The following is a 16,828-nucleotide window of genomic DNA, read 5'->3' as shown; positions in this document are numbered from 1 at the left end:
GAGAAACTGTATCACGTGACAGCTGACTTCGAAGGCGCTCTGGGCCTAACATGATAACTTCAGTTTTTTCAGTTTAGCAGATACAGTTGATTATTGTCTGCATAACAATGGAAGTTTATTCTGTGTTTTCTGATAACGTCGCCCAAAGGAAGCATATACAAGGTAAATAAAATCGGTCCAAGCACAGAACCTTGTGGAACTCCGTGATCAACATTGGTGGCCCTCGAGGCTTCACCGTTCAGAGAACAAACTGGGATCGATCCAAGAAATAGGATTTAAACAAGCTGAGTGCAGTTCCTTTGATGCCAATCAAATGTTCTAGTCTCTGCAGCAGGATGCAGTGATCGATGTGTCAAATGCAGCACTGAGGTCCGACAAGACAAGAAAAGAGACGAGTCCTTAGTCCGATGCAAGAAGATCATTCGTAATTTTCACCAGTGCTGTTTCGGTGCTATGATGCACTCGAAATCCTGACTGGAAACCCTCGAACAAAGCATTGTTTTGTATAAAGTGACATAATTGATTTGCGACAGATTTCTCAAAGATCTTAGCAAGGAAGGGACAATTAGAGATCTGTGGTTAGCCAACACCTCTGGAGCTAGAATAGGTTTCTTAAGAAGAGGTTTAATTATGGCTACCATGGCTACATGTCCTGTCAACAAAGACAGATTCATAATATCCAGTAGTGCAGACATGTTAATTAAAGGAAAGCCTTCCTTAAGCAGTTTAGTCGGAATCGGATCCAAGAGGCAGGTAGAGTTCGATTTTGAAATTGTAGAAGTCAGTTGATCAAGGTTGATGGAAGAGAGGCAATTCAAGTAGGTATTGGGGCCCACTAATGCATCCAAGGTTCCTAAATCAGAGGACGTGTTGGCACTGGTTGAAGGCAGGAGACCATCTATTTTCTCTTTGATAGGCAGAATCTTATCATTGAGTGAGGAGACGTATTCTCCAGATTTTGTGCAGCATGTACCTACAGACCCGGGTTGTTGCTGTAATGTTGGCAGGAAGGGACAGTTAGCTTTTCATGCATCTAAAACATAATCTCAGAAAGTCTAGATTTGTATTTGTTCCAAGCTACAGATAGTCATTCTATTTCTTCTGCAGTGTTTGTCGGCAGAGTAGTTTACTCCTGAGCTTCTGAATAATGCCTTATTGCTCTTTTGTTCAACAGCTCTGGGAACAGAAGCTCCAGAGTCAGCCCGCACAGTCCTCCATCTCCCAAGTCGCTCCCCTGTCACAATCCTCACAGCAACAGTCTCAGCAAAGGCAGAGGCCCCGTCGCGTCCAGCGGGCCATGTCTCAGGACCGCGTCCTGTCCCCACAACGAGCCCCACAGCAGGACTACAGCATGTCTTCTAATGGTATGTCACAATACGGAGGGAGGATCCTCTCAGACGAACAGCTTCTGTCTGCTGAACGTCAACGATCACAGGAGCGTCTTCTCCCACAGGACCGCCACAACTCCCAAGATCGACTGTACTCCAAGGACCGCATATACTCAAAGGACAGGCTCATATTACAGGATCATCTACACGCAAAAGACCGTCATTGCTCTCAAGACCGCCTCTATTCACAAGATTGTCTCCTATCCCAGGATCCTCTGCTCTCACCAGACAAGCTCATGATGCCGCTGAAGCGTGGCATGGTGAGCAGCATCTCTGGTGGGTTTCGTGGCAGCGATAAGTCAATATCACGCGCCATCTCACACACAGACGTGTTCGTACCCACCACACCTCTCATGGATCGCTACAAGATTACCAAAATGCACTCCCACCCCAGTGCCTCCAACAATGGCGGCAGTTGCGGGCCCCTGGAAGCAGGAAGCACTGGGCACTCCAACACTTTAGTCATGAACCAGACAGCAACAAAGAGGCAAGCATTTGCCTCGAGACGGACTCACACAATGGAACAGCTCCACTACGTCGCACCACAACACCAGCAGCAACAGCACCCTCAGCACTACCGCACAGGTAGCAAGACAGAGGTCACTGTGTAGAGGCAGCAAATAGGGGGATGCGGTTGGTAGAGGTAAGTAGGCACACTGGCCTGCTTTTAGATTAGGATAGTGGCAAAATCAGTGACGTTAACTGCTCCGGTAGAGTCAGAGATTCCAGGACCAAGAACATTCACTAGCTTACAATGAGAGACCACAAAAACGCACGACACTGTAACCTGAAGTTCTGATGTTATCCAGATAGTCTATTTCAACGCTGTCTTGATAACCCTATTCATACAGGCCTAATCCTGTGGCATTTTAGATGCTTTGTCCAAGATATCTCTCCTGTGATCTTTTCTGGCAAATCTTAAGGGGCTCTTGCATGGTCAAAGAAACGTGACTCCTCCGTGACTTTTGTTGTGCAACACAACGTTACCACCGAGATGAAGCCGGTTGACCCTGTAAAGACTTTATAAATATATAAATACATGAATAAAAAACAACCATTTGTACACCCGTTCCTACATATAGCTGTTGAAATGGATGTTATTAGCACTTCTATTTGGTGCCTCAGAGAGATGTTTTTGGGGGTTACAAAGCACAATCAATAGAAATGTTCTGTTCTGTTTATGGTTCCCTTTTGAATAGAGACCACTAGCTTGTTTTGTTCAATGGCAGGATGTTTTGCTTCCAGTAGATTGTAAATAAGCTATCCTAGAAGCAGTATTATGGACAAGTATATGCTGGATGGACTTTGTATTAGAGTCTCTGTATCCATAGATTCTTATAAAACAATTATAAATGACTTTGAGTTCAGAATAGAAACTCACTTAACCATTTGAAAGGATGAATGAATACTTTACTATGTGTCAAAACTTTGTAGGAACAGAAGCGAATTAATGTGTTCTTGATAGCACTGTTCCTATTTGGGTGTACACTGTAGTCCATTGACTATGAAGAAGTTTAACATGGAAATCATTTAACAAATTATAATGCCTGTTATAGTAGGGTCAAATAAACCAACCATATTTTTGTAAATATTACAAATTTTTCCTTGAAAGATGTCTGTGTTTTTCCTTCAAAAGACTGATATACTATACTGCTGTGATATTTAGGTTTAAATTGCGGGATAAACCCACTTACCACTGTCCCATTGGTGCAATAAAGACACACAAGCAACTATGGCCAACAAAAAATGTATATTGAATATTGAAACATTTTTTGTCATTTTTTCGAGTAACCAACCTGTTGGTTGGATGTAAGATAACGTTAAAAACAACTGATTTAGGAAATTTACCCATGACACCTGCAGAAATATAAGCAGACAATGACGGTAGAGAGGAATCTCGATCGTTACTATGAAGAGGAGGATATAGGAGATCAGGGCACCATGGAAAGTACAATGGCAGTGCACTGATATAGCAATGTAACTAAGGGATGGGTACATTGCTATAACCACAAGTGACCCAGCATTTATGGAGCGCAGCTCTCTAGTAGTGCAATAAAGTACCATGATTTCTAATCTTTTCTCATCGTGTGTCTACACAAAACACAATGTGAATGTACTGCAACGCCTCAAACAGCCTAAACGCACTGCATACTGGCGGGGTACCATTTCTGGTCAATTTGCATGAATTGAGTTCTTCGCACTAGATGCAACTGAATGGGGCATTATTTATGTTGGGTTCTGAAGCTTCTGATCAAGGATCACTACTGTTACCCTCATTTCATCACATTTGTCCAAAATCAGAATGTTTGCCTCACAGGACTGTTTTACATCCTTTGCTCTTTCACTACCTGAGAGGAGAAAAAACTCTCAAAAAAACCCTTTGGGGATAAAATTGGGAGAAATCCAGACGATAATTAGCATCCGTCCCCAGGTTTTAATATTATATTGTTACAGGATGTAATGTGTACAGTATTTATATGATTTATATGACTATAAATTGTTAGTGATTATAATGCATTCACTTCATCTAACACAGGGGTTCTCAACTTGTCTTCACACCTTTACCCCTTAATGACAAGCCACGACCCAATTTGATTGTGGTGTGGAGAGAGAGAGGACCCAAAAGCGGGATGCAGGAAAAATAATGCTTTTAATAGGAAGGTGCAAACTTAGAGGACGCCGCGAAGGCAGGCACAAAAACAGCAACTGAGGTCTTCAGAGAAAAAGGGGAACAGAAGATCTCCCGGTGAAACGGGGCATTAGAGGTCGAGGGCTGGGGAGAGGAGCGCTCTGCCTGTCGTTCCCGACAAAGCCGGCTGGCCGTAGTTCAGCTGGGACTCCTCCTGTTCGGCGGGACCGGACGCTGGATCTAGACAATGAACACAAGACACGGTAGGACAAAACTCGGCGTAAAGACTGAGGAGTGTGTCTCCTGTGTGGGTGGCAAAATAATCTGACAGGGAACAAAGGGAAAGGGGAGCTAGAAATAGCAGGAATAATTAACGTCATGGGGAACAGGTGTGTAACAATTGGTGTGAGAGGAGGGGGATGGAAAATGGGACTCAGCTGGTGAGTTGTGGACACGATGTATGAATAACTAAAGACCAGTAGGGGGGGGAAAGGGACAGGAGGAGCCCAAAACCATGACAGTGCCCCCATCTCAAGGAGCGCCGCTTGGCGCTCCCAAGGGGGGAACCTGGCGGGTGCGGAGGAAATCATCAACCAGAGAGCGGTCCAGGATGTCCCGTGAGGGGACCCAACTCCTCGCCTCAGGACCAAAGCCCTCCCAGTCAACTAAAAACTGGTGACCACGACCCCGCCGGCGCATATCCAGGAGTTTACGCACGGTGTAAATAGACTCATCCTCAGCGCGCACCGGAGGGGGCGGGGGCGCGCGGGGGGCGCGGGGGGGAGTGCGTACGACCGGTTTGATGCACGAGACATGGAAGACAGGGTGGACGCGACGAAGACCGGGGGGAAGTTTGAGCTTGACCACGACAGGATTAATGACCTTGGAAATCCGATAAGGTCCGATAAAGCGGCGGGCCAATTTGCGAGACGTGGTTTGGAGGGGTAAGTTACGAGTGGAAAGCCACACTTTCTGACCGCAAAGATACCTAGGGCTCTTAACCCGACGTCTGTCGGCATACTTGCGAGTGCGGGTCTTGGCACGGCAGAGCGCGGACCTAACTCTCCTCCAGGTGCGCTTACAACGGCGAATGAAAGCGTTTACCGACGGGACATTAGAGTCAGCCTCCTGTGAGGCAAACAAGGGAGGCTGGTAACCCAGGCAGCCGTAGAACGGGGACAGGCCGGTGGCAGACGTCGGCAACGAATTATGGGCATATTCTGCCCATGGCAGCTGATCTGCCCAAGAGGAAGGGTTACTAAATGCCAGACTACGCAGAAGACGACCCACGATCTGATTAGTGCGTTCGGCCTGACCATTGGTCTGGGGGTGGAACCCAGAGGACAGGCTGACGGCTGCACCCATAAGACGGCAGAATTCCTTCCAGAATAGGGACACGAATTGAGGGCCCCGGTCCGAGACGACGTCAGTGGGGAGACCGTGTAGCTTGAAGACATGCGTAGCAAGGACTTGGGCCATCTCCTTGGCTGAGGGGAGTTTAGCGAGGGGGATGAAATGCGCAGCCTTAGAAAATCGATCCACGACCGTGAGAATAACTGTGTTGCCAGCTGACGGGGGTAGACCAGTAATAAAATCAAGGGCAATGTGAGACCACGGACGGGACGGTGTGGGTAACGGTCTTAGAAATCCCGCTGGCGGGGCGCTGCTAGACTTAGTCTGCGCGCAAATGGTGCAGGCGGCAACGAAACGTCGTACATCACGGTCGAGAGTGGGCCACCAGAAGCGCTGGCGAATTGTGAACAGTGTTCCCCTGACGCCAGGATGGGCAGTCAGTTTAGAGGTATGAGCCCACCGGAGAACAGCTGACCGAACCACTACGGGAACGAAAAGGAGGTTCCTAGGTACCTTACGCGGAGCGACAGAGTGAGACAAGGCGCGTTTAACAATTCTTTCTATTCCCCAGACAACAGACCCGATAACTCGTGAGGGGGGGATGACCTCCTTAGGCGCGGAGGAGGTGTCTGGGGAATCGAAGAGGCGTGAGAGTGCGTCGGGCTTCACGTTCTTAGAGCCCGGACGAAACGAAATGGAGAAGTCGAAACGGGTAAAGAATAAGGACCAACGAGCCTGTCGAGCATTAAGTCTCTTCGCAGATCGGATGTACTCTAGGTTGCGGTGATCCGTCCAAACGACAAACGGCACGGTAGAGCCCTCCAGCCACTGACGCCACTCCTCCAGAGCCATGCGAATGGCCAACAACTCGCGGTTACCAACGTCGTAGTTGCGCTCTGCGGGCGAAAGGCGGTGAGAAAAAAAAGCGCACGGATGCACCTTATTATCAGAAGAGGAGCGTTGGGAAAGGACGGCCCCAACACCCACCTCCGACGCGTCGACCTCGACAATAAACTGCTTGGAGCTGTCAGGGGTGACGAGAATAGGCGCCGTGGTGAAAAGGGATTTGAGACGATCAAACGCTCTCTGCGCGGATTCTGTCCACTTGAAACCTGACCTTACTGATGTTAAAGCGGTAAGGGGCGCTGCGACTTGACTGAAGTTGCGTATAAAACGTCGATAAAAATTAGCAAAGCCCAGGAAACGCTGGAGCGCGACACGGGAGTCAGGGGTGGGCCACTCCGTAACCGCCTTTACCTTAGAGACGTCCATACTCACCCCCTCGGCTGAGATAACGGAACCGAGGAAGGAGACGGAAGACGCGTGAAAGGTGCATTTCTCTGCCTTAACGAATAGGCGGTTCTCGAGGAGGCGTTGCAGAACACGGCGCACCTGTTGTACGTGGACCTGGAGGGACGGGGAGAAGATTAATATATCGTCCAGATAAACAAAGACGAAGATATTCAGCATGTCTCTTAGAACGTCGTTAATTAAGGCCTGGAAGACGGCCGGAGCGTTGACGAGGCCGAACGGGAGTACCCGATACTCAAAGTGCCCTAACGGTGTATTAAACGCGGTCTTCCATTCATCTCCCTCCTTAATGCGGATGAGATGGTACGCGTTACGAAGGTCCAGCTTGGTAAAAACCTTGGCTCCCTGTAACAAGTCAAATGCAGACGACATGAGCGGCAAGGGATAGCGATTCTTAATGGTTATGTCGTTAAGCCCCCGGTAGTCGATACACGGACGCAGAGTGCCGTCCTTCTTCTTAACGAAGAAAAAACCGGCACCAGCAGGTGAGGCGGAAGGCACGATAGTTCCGGCGCTAAGGGATTCTGACAGATACTTCTCTAGTGCTTCGCGTTCTGGGGCGGACAGGGCGAACAATCTACCGCGCGGGGGCGTGGTCCCGGGACGCAGGTCGATAGCGCCATCATATGGACGATGGGGAGGGAGAGAAGTAGCCCGTGAACGGCTGAAGACCGCTCTCAGGTCATGATACTCCTCCGGTACCCCGGCCAAGTCACCCGGCTCCTCCTGTAACACAGCGACAGGAGAGACGGGGGGGTTAGCAGACAACAAACATTCGACATGACAAGACAGGTTCCAAGAGAGGATGGAACCAGTGGACCAGTTAATATGAGGGTTATGTTTGGCTAACCAGGGGTACCCCAGCACTAACGGGGCAAAGGGGGAGCGAAACACTAAAAGGGAAAGAGTCTCATGGTGATTGCCGGAAACAGTGAGCGATAAGGGAGTGGACTGGAGGTGGACCCTAGGTAGGGAGCTACCATCTAGGGCAAAAAGGGGGGTGACCCCCCCGCGTTCCTTCAACGGGATACCTTGCTTTCGGGCCCATGTCTCATCGAGAAAATTCCCTTCTGCCCCAGAGTCTATTAAGGCGTTAGATGAGACCGATGACCCCGCCCACCGCAGGGCTACTGGAATCAGGGTGCACGATTTTGACGGAGAGATGGAAGTAGCGCTCGCCAGTAATCCCTCCTCTACTGTCGAGCGCTGGCTTTTACTGGACAGGTTGACACGAAGTGGGTGGCCGCGCCACAGTACATGCAGAGACGGTTTGTGATGCGACGCTCCTTCTCCTTAGCGGTAAGGCGCAGTCCACCCAGCTGCATGGGCTCCGGTTCAGCCCGGGGGTTAGGGTGGGAGTGGGTGGGGGAGGCGGCCGGTTGAGGAATGTCCACCACCCTGGAGCGATGACGAAGGTCAAATCTCTTCTCGATTCTTATTGCCAGTTCAATAAGAGGGTCGAGGCGAGTAGGCAGCTCACGGGCGATCACCTCGTCCTTGATGCTGGCCCGGAGGCCCTCCAGGAAGCGCGCAACGAGCGCCGGCTCGTTCCAGCCGCAGGTGGTGGATAGGGTGCGGAACTCGATAGAATAATCCGCAACTGAGCGTCCTTCTTGACGGAGGGTGGACAGGATGCGAGAAGCCTCTTCGCCATGAGCCGATCGATCGAACACCCGTATCATCTCCTCCTTAAACAAGTCAAATTGGGTGATGTAGTCAACCCCAGCCTCCCATGCAGCGGTGCCCCACTCACGAGCGCGTCCGGTTAGGAGCGAGATGACGTAGGCGACTCGCGCTCGCTCTCTAGCGTAGGTGACAGGCTGAAGTGAGAACACCAGTTCACACTGAGTGAGGAAGGCTCGACACTGTGTGGGCTCACCGGAGTAACAGGGGGGATTATTGACCCTGGGCTCTGGGGGTTCCAAGTCCCTGGAAGCAGCAGGAGAGGCTCTCCTGAGGTGGTGGACCTGGGCGGACAAGTCCGAAAGTTGGGCGGCCAGGGAATCCACCGCATGGCGAGCAGCGGCTAGCTCCGAGTCGTGTCTCCCGAGCATGGCTCCTTGCGCTTCGACAGCTGCACGAATCGGGTGTTCATCCGCTGGGTCCATTGTTGGTCAGATTATTCTGTGGTGTGGAGAGAGAGAGGACCCAAAAGCGGGATGCAGGAAAAATAATGCTTTTAATAGGAAGGTGCAAACTTAGAGGACGCCGCGAAGGCAGGCACAAAAACAGCAACTGAGGTCTTCAGAGAAAAAGGGGAACAGAAGATCTCCCGGTGAAACGGGGCATTAGAGGTCGAGGGCTGGGGAGAGGAGCGCTCTGCCTGTCGTTCCCGACAAAGCCGGCTGGCCGTAGTTCAGCTGGGACTCCTCCTGTTCGGCGGGACCGGACGCTGGATCTAGACAATGAACACAAGACACGGTAGGACAAAACTCGGCGTAAAGACTGAGGAGTGTGTCTCCTGTGTGGGTGGCAAAATAATCTGACAGGGAACAAAGGGAAAGGGGAGCTAGAAATAGCAGGAATAATTAACGTCATGGGGAACAGGTGTGTAACAATTGGTGTGAGAGGAGGGGGATGGAAAATGGGACTCAGCTGGTGAGTTGTGGACACGATGTATGAATAACTAAAGACCAGTAGGGGGGGGAAAGGGACAGGAGGAGCCCAAAACCATGACATTGATCGGTCAACGGGGGGTGTGCTAGCGGTGTCGACGGGGGGGTTGCTTCCAAGTACGGGGGGGGGGGTGCTTCCGCGTTCTAATTGGCGCGCTGACAGAAAACATGGACGGACGAGTCGGAAAAAAAGACGAAACTCCGCTGCATTACAAAAAAGTCCCTTCAAAATAAAAGCCACTGTAAAAGTAACTGCTTATTTGATGAAAATATGTACTTTCTTGTTACTTGTTTTCTGAGTTTGTATCTGTGGAAATGCACTTATTGTAGGTCGCTTTGGATAAAAGCGTCAGCTAAATGACATGTAATGTAATGTAAAATCACGGGATGAAATTTAGTTTTTATTTTTTTATTTTCCCATGCAAAGGCCGCGGACCCGTTTGTAGTGGGTCGCGACCCACCAGTTGAGAAACACTGATCTAACATACAAATGTAATAATACTATCTAACATCACACAAACTAATTCTATACTAAACATGTCTACATGTATTATAATTTCGACCACTAGGTGTGCACTTCTACTTAAATCCATAACACATATCATCCTGAAAACAGCTCAACTTCCATTGTTTTTCCTCCGCATCAACCATGGAAGACATAACGACTATGTACCGGTTGTGGAAGTCCTACTCATGGCAGACCACCAAATGCTGTCGTGTCTAGGTACATAATAGCATCTGTGGGCGCAAACAGCTCGGTGATTTCACCCATTTAATATTAAATGGCAGTGTCTTGTTAAACAAAACAATTGTCCTACACTACAATGTACTTTATTAAGTTCACTGATGTGATGTTGTAAAGAAGCCACACATGGTTGCATCCTGTTTGTTAATAGTCTGGAGTCCGCTGGGCTGTTGCAATATAGGTATGAGGATGTTTCCTACAACTTTAGTATCTTACCCTCCATTTTTTTTTCGGCAGTGACGACAGGGATAGCTTCTCAATGCTAATAGGCTTGCGCACTATGGCGTCAAGCCATTTACTTGACTTATTATATCATATCATATCCTTTAGTTAATTCTGTGGTGCGAATAACATGCGTCGCGTTTGGTGTGAACACACCTTTAGTTCTTGTTAATATATGTGCTGTAGCATTCTGAGTCAACTGGAGAGGCGTAAGAGACTCATTCCAACAGCCTTATAATAAAGTATAAGAATTATAAGAATTTGCGCAAAAGGTAAGAAATACTTGTTTTCTTTCATCTTATTAAAATAAGATGACCAGTTTTTGCAATGCTAAGTTGGTTAAAGTCTATTTTATGTCAGCGTTGAAGGACATATCTTATGCAAAGATAACTCAGAAATTCCTTCCTCTGGGCCATGGGAATACCATCCAGAGTAACGATGCCTGTAAAATAAAGTATATGTTGAGAGTCTCTCACCTGTCAGAAGGAGGAAACCATCACAAGCATCCTGCACATTCTTGGCATTACTTCTACTGGAGTCAGCATAGGTTGCTATGGTGTGAGCTTAATTGTGGATGCAGATAATCATTGGCATTATGAGTCATACTAAGCCCCTGCCATGTACACAGAGGGTGCTGTTGCAGTGACAAGTTTCTGACAACTGTCCAATCTCCAACCTGTTTATCTCCCTGCATGCAGGACCCAACTCCACTTATTTGGGATAATCCACAGACTGTAGGCAGCTAACAGGCATTTATTTTACGACAGATGCCGTATCCAGATAAACATTTAATTAGCAACTCATCAGCTCTGTCAAAGCTAATTACCCCAGTCCCGAACAAGGAAATTGCATTTCTCTCACATTTGGACTGCACAGCAGCCAACTGTGATGGCTGCAGCAGGACATGAGGCGCAGGCTGCACAGAGCACAATCATTCATAGTGTCCCACAATTGATTGATGACTTTGAGTCAGGGCAGTGAGAGGGTTGGACAGAAATACAGGCCGAAACAACATTGGGCTATCTATTTGATTTTTGCACCTGTTTTGACAATGACTGCCAGGTGTCTGGGAAGCACATCTGGTTGTAATGACAGTATGTTTGTCAGTGCTCACAGGGGTTGCCATGTGAATTTTTGGAGGCTTAGAAAGTTTTAAAGTGATTTCTAGCAAGTGGAATGCAAAAACCGCACTGAAGTGACCGCTTTCAATTTAAGATTCAGCTGGGAGGTAGAAAAATGTCACATGAATTGGTTATAGCAGTGTGGAAGAATAAAAATAGTCTCCCTTTAGGTAGATAATCATTGTTTATTAAAATGAATTGTGAAAATTGATATGGTGGATCGCACATGAAGTCAGACATGACAAAAGGTGGGATTTCCAGGATCTGTCTCCATGGCTATTAATTATTGTTGAGCTTTGCCATCATGTACGTACATTTGGAAACGTAGCACCACGTGGGCGGAGCACGTGCGGCGGGTGGGCGCGGTGCTGGAGTCCCTGAGGCAGGCCAGGCTTACCGCCAACCCGGGGAAGTGTGCAGTTGGGCGGAGGGAGGTACGGTATCTGGGGTACCACTTGGGCGGTGGGCAGGTGCGGATGGCTCCCCGGCCTAAGTCGGGCGGTGGGGGTATGTGGTGGCGGGGTGTGGTTAGCGCTGCAGGGGTTGAGAACGGGGGAGTGGTTCGGGGAACACTGCCGGGAGCTAATTAGCGCAGCTGGGCGGCATCAGGATAATTGTGTGTGTTCCCATTAAAAACAGTGAGCAGGACGCGGAGTCGGGAGAGCGAGGACCCGAGAGCAGAGCGGCCTGGAGCGCCGACAGCAAGCGGCATGCAGACAACGCTGTACAAATAAAGACAATTAAAGACGAGTTACGCAACACGACAAGTGTCCGTGCCCTCATTCCATAGAACCCGGCAACCGATAGCCAGAGACGGCTACAGTAGCATTATCAGCGCTATGGCTAAACCGCAAAAAGCGGAGGCTGGGATACTTCAGCTCATGTAGTATTTATAAAACCTGTCGTTCCTCAGGTAATCAGCGCCTTTCTCCACCCACTCTACGTACATTTTGAGCATTTAAACACGCAAATACCCAGTAATATTTGTAAATTATGACTGCTGCGCAAAATATATGCTTTTCCTGCAGGTCCTCTCTGCATGTCTCAGCTGGGCTTGGGCATGGTCCCAAAGTGGCAGGTCTAAGAAGCAGTTAGCCAATCACTGATAAGGTTAATGAGTGACATAATTTCAGCGTCCTAAAACACATTGAGATTTGGGCTTGCCCCGCGCTCTCATCAGGGCGAGTCTCTGACGCGTCGGTTAACAACATAACAAGAAAAACCACCGTCAGTGTCCTTCCCGACCCAAACTCGGTATGAGAGAAGGACTTTGTCGGAGAAACTAGAGGTAAAACAGCTGGACCCAAATCAGCCTGACCTCACAATCAGAAAGCGGAGCGCTATGAAAGGGAAGCCGCACACATGACGATTCTGTAGAGACTTCTACACCGGAGATGTTTTGCTAGCTATTTAGCTACATGCCAACGGCATATATATTCATGCATCGCATGCATGACGTCGCTGTGTTAAAGTTAGCATAGCTACCCAGCTGCGACGCACACAGGACTGCTGTACAGACACAACCAGGACGTGGATGAAAACTTCAATCAGGAGAGACTTCTGAAGTTTTAACAATGATTTATTAACACTAGTATTAAACACCAATGTATTAAACATGAAAACTTCGTTGGGGTTTGGACTCCATCCACCCATCAGATAGACCAGGGGCCGGGATGCCGAGATCATATGAGGCATATCCCCCCTTTGGGAGTCCAGACACCAGTGGTGGTGGTGGTTGGATGAGTTTAACAAGAAAAGGATAGAGGAAGGTCTCAACGGACCACAGATAAGGATACAGGGGCCAGGGAGACCGCAGGATATAGCGAGGGTCTAGTTGAAACACAGGCATGGTGGGATTTCAACAGACCCCAAAGTGACAGAAAGTGTCTCAAGACGCAGGACGGGATAGGTGTGGGTCGAGGTAGACCACTAACAAGGATAGGTTGTCGTTATTTTAAGCCGTAAACAAGATAGGTTGTGGTCATGCTAGACCGCAGACAAGGACAGTTAAGGTTACGAGAAACCGCAGAACAGATATAGTTGCGGAGGGTCTTCTTATGATGCCCTCACCAGAACAACCAGACCGGAATCAGCACAGACCGGGAAACAGCTGGTCACTATGGAGCCTTCCCATCAACCAACTTGTTTGCAACGCCGTGTGTCCAGAAAAAAGGCAAGCATTTTTTAATGTGAGCGTAAGCCGAAACACCATTGCTGACCGCATGCGTCACCTTGCTACCAATCTCCAACAACAGCTTGTGGGAAAGGGAAAAGATTTCATCGCATACTCCCTTGCTGCGGATGAGAGCACTGACATTTCAGATACTGCCCAACTGTCAATTTTCATCCGTGGAGTGGACCCAAGCCTGTGCGTAACAGAAGAGTTTTTGGGATTACACCCAATGCATGGCAGAACTACAGGTAAAGATCTCTTTGAACAGGTGTCCAGATGTGTAGATAAAATGGGGCTGCCGTGGGATAAACTTGTGGGACTGACAACAGATGGAGCGCCTGCGAAGTGCAGTCATATGAGTGGATTGGTGGGGAGGATCCGAGAAAAGATGGAGGAAAACGTCACAAGTGAGTTGACAGCTTATCACTGCATCATACACGAGGAGTTGTTGTTTGGCAAAGCCTTGAAAATGGAACATGTGATGAGCATCATAATATTAGCGGTTAACTTTATCAGAGCCAAAGGTTCAAATCACCACCAGTTCAAGTCTTTTCTGGAGGAGTTAGGTACAGAATATGGTGACTTGCCCTATCACACAGAGGTGCAATGGCTAAGCCAGGGAAAGGTGCTGGAAAGATTTTTCCAGTTGCGATCTGTGAGTTCATGGAAAGCGAAGGGAAAGGAACAGCAGAGCTCCGAAATATGAAATGTTTCTGTGTGAAGTGGCGTTCCTGTGTGACATCACAAGCCACCTGAATGCGCTCAACCTGCAGCTTCAGCTTCAGCCGCGTCATCACTGACATGTACGCTACATTGAGGGCTTTTAAAACCAAGCTGCGCCTGTGGGAGACGCGATGCTGCAGGAAAACTTGAGCCATTTCCCACACTGCCAAACAATGAAAGAGCAGGTCGCTGCCTTCCCAACTTCACAGGTTGCTGAAAAACTTGGCGTACTTGGTGCTGACTTCACATAGAGATTTGCCAATTTTGAAGCCCAAAAAAGCAGGTTTGAACTGCTCAGTAATCCATTTGCAGCTGACTTGGAAAACGCACCATCAAACCTCCAAATGGAGCTGATTGAGCTCCAATTAGTTACACACTGAAGGCATATGAGTCTGTGGGCCCTGCAGAGTTTCCACGTGGCAAGAGGTCCTTTGCTCTTGTCCTTTGCTGTGGCTGCAGCGTATCACACGGTGATGGAGGAGCAGAGGATGGACTCGATGATGGCCGCGTAGAAGTGCACCATCATTGACTTTGGCAGGTTGAATTTCTTTAGCTGCCTCAGAAAGAACCTCTGCTGAGCCTTTTTGGTGATGGAGCTGATGTTCAGCTCCCACTTTGAGGTCCTGGGTGATAATGGAGCCCAGGAAACGGAATAAATCCACAGTGTTGATGGGGGAGTGTTACGTTCCAGCTCCCAAAAGGGAGGGGAACATGATAACCCACTGCTCGGGCCCACCGATGCCAGCAAAAGAGGTATGGAGTTGCGCGACACAAATACCATATAAACACTTTTATCGAGGCACGGTAATAAATATTGTGACGGGATGAAGAAGCACACAACGCGAGGGTGACGCTAAGTGCCCCGAAGGGCGGATTTTATTAGGTGGCAGGTAAGGAGGAATAGCTCCCACGTGAGGGGTTTTTCCGGGGCTCGGTGCTCGTTTCTCTCTCTCTGTCTTCCTCTCAATGCGCGGTGCTGCATGGGTCCGTGAAGTCCGTGGGGAAGGAGGGTTGGCGGTCACCCACTGCTCTATGGGGAAAATAACAGCGACGCTGACGAGAGCTCAGGACATTGTGTCACATTCCCCCCCCTAAGCGTTGTCCTATCCTCTGGAGAAGTGGGGAGATTGGGGAAGGGTGGGGAGTGGAAACTGACCGGTCCGCGAAAGCTGACCATATTCTCGATAGGCCATCGGCGTTGGCGTTTTCCCTCCCCGCTCGGTGTTGTACCGTGAAGCGGAAATCCTGGAGTGTGAGGAACCACTGCGTCACCCTGGCGTTGGTATCCTTGACACGGGCCATCCACTGTAGAGGGGCGTGGTCCGTGATCAGGGTGAAGTGGTGGCCGAGGAGGTAATAGCGAGCTCCAGGAATCGCCCAACCCGGTATCGAATGCATCCGTTTGTACCAACTAAACAAAGAGTAAGGCCTACAATTACAAAGTGAAATACAATGTGAATAGTAATATATTTCGCGAAATAGAGAATTCTCCGACCAAGCAAAAGGTTGTTAACTGTTCTCCTCCTGGTTTGTTAATTCAAAAACTCCTGGGTGAGTTGTCTTTTTGGTGTAGTCGAATGTCATTGGCTCCTTCTTCAATGTACCTCCTCCTGGTCTTCTCACATCCAGGTGTGAACTGCCACGTGGGAATCTGAAACCCCTCTATGTCCTACCTCTCCCTCACCTCCAATGCATTCTATGTAGGAACATTTTGGCTTTATACCTCAATGAGTGAGTTTGTCTTCATCTTATAACTAGGACACTTCAATATACAACACAACATATAAGATCACAGTACAATACTTTGCCTCATTCGGCTGTCTTGCATCCAGTTGCTTAACTAATAAGAAAAAACCCTCTTTTGGGGAAACTTGGGAGAAATCCAAAAAGGACGGAAATTAGCTTCCGTCCCCAGGTATTAACATTACATCATGACAGGATGTTAATGTGTACAGTATTTATGATTTACATGACTATAAATTGCTATTGACTATAATGCATTCACTTTATTTAACATACAAATGTAATATCTACTATCTAACATCACACAAACTATAATTCTACACTAAACATTGCTACATGTAACATACTTCTCACCGCTAGGGGTGCACTTCTTCTTAAATTCCTAACAGCAGAGAGAGAGAACTGGTCGAAAACTGGGCTTTTTAAAAAGCCCAACCAGCTGCAATCACTGACACACACACAAAATGATTATAAACAAACCCAGAACTCTGGGGATGTAACAGGGAGTCACAGAAGGTGAGGGGGGAAGTTGGGGCTGCGTACTTCCTGAAGTCCACAACCATCTCCACTGTCTTCAGAGCGTTGAGCACCAGGTTGTTCTGGCTGCTACGACACCAGATGATCAGACTCCCACCTGTAGGTGGACTCATCCCTACCAAAGATCAGCCCAATGAGGGTGGTGTCATCCTCAAACTTCAGGAGCTTGATGGACTGGTGACTGGAGGTGCAGCTGTTCGTGTACAGGGAAAAGAGCAGAGGGGAAAGAACGCAGCTTTGGGGGGAACCGGCGCTGATGGTCTGAGAG

The 16,828-nt window shown here is 48.6% G+C and overlaps 1 protein-coding gene across 7 annotated transcripts in view; it reads left to right on the top strand.

Annotated features, from left to right (window-relative positions):
- The window catches only part of LOC119212835 (protein shisa-6-like), a 59,610-nt gene extending 56,047 nt beyond the window's left edge, over nt 1-3,563 (top strand). For 4 of the 7 annotated variants that reach the window (XM_037463651.2, XM_037463650.2, XM_037463648.2 and 1 more), the window contains one exon: nt 1,175-3,560. In XM_037463651.2, the coding sequence (XP_037319548.2) occupies nt 1,175-1,999 (825 nt within the window). In that variant the 3' untranslated portion in view covers nt 2,000-3,560. Of the gene's footprint in view, nt 1-1,174 lie in introns of all 7 variants that reach the window. The other 3 variants (XM_037463647.2, XM_037463649.2, XM_037463646.2) reach the window with 2 other exon arrangements.
- Nucleotides 3,564-16,828: the final 13,265 nt, after the last annotated feature.

Source organism: Pungitius pungitius, chromosome 21 (assembly GCF_949316345.1).
Source record: "Pungitius pungitius chromosome 21, fPunPun2.1, whole genome shotgun sequence".
Classification (NCBI taxonomy): Eukaryota; Metazoa; Chordata; class Actinopteri; order Perciformes; family Gasterosteidae; genus Pungitius; species Pungitius pungitius.
The sequence above is the reverse complement of the archived record's forward strand: the minus strand, read 5'-3'. Positions and strand labels throughout refer to the sequence as shown.